The sequence below is a fragment of the Pteropus vampyrus genome, unplaced genomic scaffold (assembly GCF_000151845.1).
Source record: "Pteropus vampyrus isolate Shadow unplaced genomic scaffold, Pvam_2.0 Scaffold126, whole genome shotgun sequence".
NCBI classification, from domain to species: Eukaryota; Metazoa; Chordata; class Mammalia; order Chiroptera; family Pteropodidae; genus Pteropus; species Pteropus vampyrus.
Genome location: NW_011888907.1, coordinates 3,959,790 through 3,966,321, shown reverse-complemented (window position 1 = coordinate 3,966,321; position 6,532 = coordinate 3,959,790). Strand labels below are relative to the sequence as shown.

At 46.0% G+C, this 6,532-nt stretch overlaps 1 protein-coding gene across 1 annotated transcript in view; it reads left to right on the top strand.

Moving 5' to 3' along the window:
* The window catches only part of MAP1S (microtubule associated protein 1S), a 13,642-nt gene extending 7,548 nt beyond the window's left edge, over positions 1-6,094 (top strand). Inside the window, exons 6-7 of the mRNA XM_011366824.2 lie at positions 4,734-4,969; positions 5,843-6,094. Of these exons, the coding sequence (XP_011365126.1) occupies positions 4,734-4,969; positions 5,843-5,998 (392 nt within the window). The 3' untranslated portion in view covers positions 5,999-6,094. The remainder of the gene's footprint in view (positions 1-4,733; positions 4,970-5,842) is intronic.
* Positions 6,095-6,532: the final 438 nt, after the last annotated feature.

Below are 6,532 nucleotides of genomic sequence, written 5' to 3'. Positions count from 1 at the left end.
TTCCACAGTTCCAGACTCCTCAGAAAAGGGAAAGCCAGTGTTCAGCCTAAGCCACATTGCCGTATGAATGGTGTAGGCTTAGAGAGCCACCCTTATTGTTTACAGAACAGTGAGAGCCCTTCTGAAATCTCAGTTCCCAGATGCCAGCCCCAGGCCAACCTGTAAGCAGGCCTTCCTGAGGATAGCAGTCTGGGACCTGCTTTGTTAACCTTGTCTTCTGATTTTCCTTAATTGTGACAAAATGTGTATAACATGAAATTTACCACCTTAACCATTTTTAAGTGTCTGGTTTAGTGGCATTAAGTACATTCATATTGTTGTGCGGCCATCACTACCATTCATCTCCAGAACTTGTTTCAGCTTGCAAAACTGAAACTCTCTTCCCATTAAGCATTAACTCCCATCCCCCTCCCCTCAGCCCCTGGCACCCACCCCTCTGCTTTCTGTCTCTTATGAATCTGATTCCTCTAGGGACCTCATATAAGTGGGATCATACAGCATTTGTCCTTTTGGTGACCGTCTTGTTTCAGTTAGCATAATGTCCTCATGGTTAATCCATGTTGTAGCAGGTGTCAGAATTTCCTTTTTAAGGCTGAATAATATTCCATTGTATGGATGGATCACATTTTGTTTATTCATCCAACCATGGACATTTGGGTTGCTTCCATTTTGGCTATATAAATAATGCTGCTGTGAACATGGACATGCAAACATCCCTTTGAGACCCTGCTTTTAATTCTTTTGGATAAATACCCAGAAGTGGAATTGCTGGATCATGTGGCAATTTTATGTTTAATTTTTTGAGGAACCTCCATATTATTTTCCATAGCAGTTGCACCATTGAACATTCCCACCAACAGTACACGAGGGTTTCAGTTTCTCCACATCCTCATCAACACTTACTTTGTTTGTTTGTTTGTTTGTTTGGTTTTTGTTAGTAGCCATCCTGATGGGTATGAAGTGGTATCTTGTGGCTTTGATTTGCATTTCTCTGATGATTAGTGATGTTGAGCATCTTTTCATTTGTTTTTTGGCAGTTTCTGTGTCTGCTTTGGGGAAATGTCTACTTAAGTCCTTTGCCCATTTTTGAGTTGGGTTGTTTGTTTTTTTTGTTGTTGTTGGGTCGTGAGAGTTCTCTGTGTATTCTAGATATGAGTCCCCTATCAGATATGATTTGTAAGATATTTACTCCCATTCTGTGAGTTACTTTTTTACTCTGTTGGTGATAGTGTCCTTTGATGCACAACAGTTTTTACTTTTTTTAAACTTAAAGTTCAATTTCTTTTTTTCTTTCGTTGCCTTTGTTTTGGTGTCACATCCAATAAATCATTGTCAAATCCAGTGTCATGAAGCTTTTGCCTTATGTTTTCTTCTAAGAGTTTTATAATTTTAGCTCTTAAATTTTGCTCTTTGATCAATTTTGGGTTAATTTGTGAATAAAGTGCTAAATAAAGGTTCAACTTCATTCTGTTGCATGTGGATATCCAGGTTTCCCAGCACCACTGTTGAAAAGACTCTTCTTTCCCCCATTGAATGGTCTTGGTACCATTGTCAAAAATCATTTGATCTTATATATGAGGCTTTATTTCTGGGCTCTTTATTCTATTCTGTTCATCATTTTTGATCTTACTAATTTGAGTCTTTTTTCTTAGTCAATCTAACTAAAGAGTTGTCGATTTTGTTAATTTTTTCAAAGAACCGACATTGCTTTTCCTCTGTGTTGTTTTTCTGTTCTCTATTTTTATTGATCTCTGTTCCAATCTTTATTTTCTTCCTTTTGCTAGCTTTAGATTTACTTTCGTTCTTCTTTTTCTAGTTCCTTAAGAACTGGGTTAGGTTGTTGTGAAGTTAGGTCATTGATTTGAGATATTCTTTTTAAATATAAGCTTCTTAAATATAATATTTTGGTATAAACTTCTCCTTTAGCACCACTTTCTCTCAAGATTCTCTTTGTCTTTGCTTTTAACAGTTTGAGTATAATGTGTCTCAGTGTGGGTCTCAGAGTTCATCGTACTTGGAGTTTATTAAGCATCTTGGATGTTTATATTCATGTTTTTAATCAGATATGGGAAATCTTGAGTTTTTATTTCTTTAAATATTTTTTCTACCCCTTTCTCTCTCTCTTCTCTTGCTGAGAATCCTACAGTATGTATGTTGGTTCTCTTAATGGTGTCCCACAGGTTTCTTAAAACTTCACTTTATTTAATCTTTTTTCTATTTCTCTAATTTGATAATTTCCATGGCCCTCTCATCAATTTTGCTGATTCTTCTGCTTATTCAAATCTTGAACTGAATCCCTCTAGTGAATTTTTCATTTCAGATGTACTTTTTCAGCTGTAGAATTTCTTTTTGGTTTGTTTTTGTTTTCTATCTTCTTACTGATTTTCTGTTTTGTTTATACATTGTTTTCTTGGTTTTTCTCTATGTCTTCCTTTAGTTCTTTGAGGATCTTTCAGACAGTTGTTTTAAAGTCTTTGTCTAATAAGTCTACCATCTGGTGTTTGTCAGGGACAGGTTTTGTTGATTTATTTTTTCTTTTGGATGGTCTATACTTTCCTGTTTCTTTATGTACCTTGTGTTTTTTTTAAAACTGGACATTCGAATGTAATAATGTGGTAACTGACAATCCAAATTTCCTCTTTCCCCAGGGTTTGCTGTGGCTTTTGGATGTTTAATTATTGTGGGCTGTCTCTGTGCCAGAGATCAGTCTTGAAGTATAAATGTAAGGTGTTCCCAGGTCTTTTCTCAGCCTAAACTTTTCTCTGGGCATGTGTAGTAACTTTCTAAGTTCTCCTGTGTATGTAGTTGCTTCTGAATATCTTCGTCCTTAAATACCTGGCTCCAGAAGGGAAGAAACAAGAAGAAATTTGTGGTCCTTTAAATCTCACATAAGTCACTTCAACTTGAGAGGGAGGGTCTGCAATACAATCGTCCTGTAGGTGGGGAGCGGTGCTTCCTACTGCCGAATCCCCCTGCTTTGTTAACTTTCCGGCATACTACTATATCAAGGTGATACTTAAACATGTAATCAACATAAAAGATTATTAGAGCCCTTTTTCTTTTCTGTACTAAGTTTTGGGGGCTTGGCATGTGTTTGACAACCCCAGCTCCTGTCAGCTCATACCATGTTGCAATGCTTGGTGATCACTGCTTTGGTTAGTGTGGGTGTAGAATTACTTAGGGAGGGCTGGTGACAAAGCAATGACAGTGACAACAGTAATAATTGTAGCTTATGTTTACTGAGCATTTGCTTGTGGGTTGGGCCCTATTCCAGGTGCCCAGGGTAGTCCAGCCCTCTAGGAGCTGATGGGTATCTCTGGCTTCTCTCCCTGCGTGGCCTGTCTTTGGCTCTTGGCCACCCCGGTCTCTTGATGAGCTTCAGTGCCCGCCTGAGCTACCATCTCTTGTCTTTCTTGAGCAAATTCCAAGGAAGGCATCTTATGGGCCCCTGTGACCTTTGGCTAGTCAGGGGTTCCCAGCACGGTTGCAGGGCGAGGGTGGCCCCTCTGAGCCCATGGGAAAGGCTGGCACCTGGAGGTTGGGGATCATCTGAGGCTCTGTCTGCCAGGTGTTTGGCCTCTTTGTAGAGGCCACAGTTTTGACCATTCAGGATTCTGACCCTCCATGCTATGTCAGCAAACTGAATCTTAAAGGGCCAAAGGGTAAACTTTTCAACTTTGCAGGCTGGACTGTCTCTGTTCCAAACTCAACTTGGCCTTGGTAGCACAAAAACATCTCAGTAAGTAACTGAATGGGTAGTCCAGTAAAACCGTCTTTATAAAAGCAGGTGGTATATAGCCTGTGGGCTATAGCTTGCTGGCCCCTCTCCTACCCGCATCCTCCTGCCCATGTTTCCCCACATCTTCTCTTTGCTCTTTCCACTCTGCCACTTCTGTCTCCCTGTGCTCTTCATAGCCACAGTAGCTTTATCTTCCTAAGGCTCTGTACAGGATCCTTGCAGCCACAGTCCCCAGTTTTGAGTGAGGGAACACCACTTGCCCAAAGCTAGGGGTTTCATTTAACCTGCAAATGCTCCCACTGCCCTCTGGGCCCATACCCTGAACTGGGCAGTGTTTATGATCATAAGACGCCAAATGTCTGGCAGGTTTCCTGTACCCAAGACCTCGGTGAAGTGATTATGAGTTCACTCACACTGGAGTGGCTGCCTTGTTCCCTCGTATAGGCTCTGGGTTCAGGGCTGTGGACAAAGCCCCAAGTGCAGCTGCCCCAGCTCCATCTAGGCCACTCCATCCTGGGACTCCTTGCAATTCAGTGCCTCCCATGCTAGCTCTGGCTCTCTGTCACCCTGGTGGGCAGGGATTTTTATCTGTCTTGGTTACTGCTGTGTTCACAGGACCTGATGCCCTGGAGGGCTCGATAAATATCCCTCGAGTAATTGAACAGGTAGATGTTGCAGTGGCCGCAGAGTGTTCCAGACACCAGTTGCTTTTAGGGCTCAAGTGTCCAAAACCCGCCTCTTTCAGGAAGCACTCCACGATTGCCTCCTCCTTCTGGCCCTGAGGATGTTTGTGTCCAAGGACTAAACAGGCACGAGGAAGCAGCCAGGGGTTTTTGCAGTTCATGCCAGGGTGGGCTTGTCAACCAACCATAAAACAGTGAGATCAGGCCTCATGCTGAGAAGGGAGCCACTGGAAGCCTTGTCCCAGGCCCTGAGTCTCAGCCCCTTCTCAGTCCCAGGAGCTCACAACTGATCCCATCTCTCTGGCCCACAGGGTCAGCTGGTAGCCGGCCAGGTGGGTTGGAGGCCTCACCTGGCTCCCCGATCTACCTTGACCTGGCCTACCTGCCTAGTGGGCACAGTGCCTGCCTGGTGGATGAGGAGTTCTTCCGGCGGGTGCGCGCACTCTGCTACGTCATCAGTGGCCAGGACCAGCACAAAGAAGAGGGCATGCGGGCCGTCCTGGATGCACTGCTGGCCAGCAAGCAGAAGTGGGACCGTGACCTCCAGGTATGTGACCACCCCAGGGCCTCAGACAGTTTTGGCACAAGGGGGGTTCAGTACCTTCTGGTGTCTTCCTATTGAACCACACAGAGGAGGGAATGGAGCTCAGAGAGACTCAGCTGCATCCCCAAGGCCACAAGGAAAGGAAGGAGGGCAAATGTAGGAGTTCCCTCCCCCACCATTCTCAGGATGCTGTTCCTGTCATGTCCTTTTTTTCATCTATTTGCAGCAACCTGGGTAAGGACACAGGGTGTGGCTGATTTGATCACCTCCCCTAACCCCTGGCTCTCAACTACCCCACTATCATGAGAACTGGCCAAGAGGAATGGCAGGGGGTGGGGGAGGGGGGATGGGCGCAGCATCTACATAGTTAGGAAAGAGGGTCTGGGGTTGTACCTAAAGGAAGCCTTGAAACAACCTGGAAGGATGAGGCAAGTGTGGGTAAAGGGAGGAACTTCGAGGTACCTGGCTGCCCATCAGGGTGTGAGTGTGTGACCCCCGAGCTTTGCACACAGCTTACAAATCAACTGGGAGGGAGAGAGGGCACAGGGCACAGCATGGGCAAAGGCCTGGAGGTGGGAGCAAGCCTGGTATGTCCAAGGATCTGGAGGGAGGCCCAAATGAGCCACTAGCAGGAGGTACAGAGAGGGATTCACAGAGTGGTGGCCTGGTCTCCTGGGTTGTAAGAGGGTCCTTTGGGTGCTGTGGGGAATAGAAGGGACTTCAGGGACGTACTGGCTGCTGGCTGCAAACAGGTAAGAAATGAGGGAAGCAGAGCACATGCCATTAGAGAAGAAGGGCCTTGGCTGCCAAGGGCCTGAGCCAGGAGGGCAGAGGGTACTCTCCCCCTCATTGTCTGTCCATCTGTCTTGCCCACAGGTGACCCTGATCCCCACCTTCGACTCAGTGGCCATGCATGAGTGGTATGAGGAGACACATGCCCAGCACCAGGCGCTGGGCATCACAGTGCTGGGCAGTAACAGCACAGTGTCCATGCAGGACGAGGCCTTCCCTGCCTGCAAGGTGGAATTCTAGCCCCACATCACCCCCATCCTGACCCTCACCCCTCGAACCAAATCTGCCACTGTCCTGAGAGTCACTGCATCAGAAATAAATCAAGTGTCCCACTCAGCTGTGGCCTCGGTTCCTTCTGCTGACAGGAGACTTGGCATCTGGGACAGTCATCGCCACTGTGTGGGCTCCAGGTCAGGGGTGCTCTGGCCTCCATGATACAGATGGGAAAACTGAGGCCCAGGAGAGGGCATGCCTCTCCAGCAGTGATCACTGCCAGTGGCCCTTGGCCCTCCAGCCCAACCTGGCCACTATGAGGGGCCCATTTTACATACAGGGAAGGCATACAGACCCTTGCCATACAGACTGGTCAATGGCTGAGGTGAGATTTGAACCGCAGTCTCTGCTCCAAAGTCGTAAAACAAAAGCTGCTCTCTGTTCCTGGAGAAATTAGATACTCATACCAGGAGAGTCACAGCTGCAGGAAGGAGGAATCTGAAACCCAAAGGTTACAAACAAATTTCATGATGAGCCCCTACCCTGACCACTGCACATACA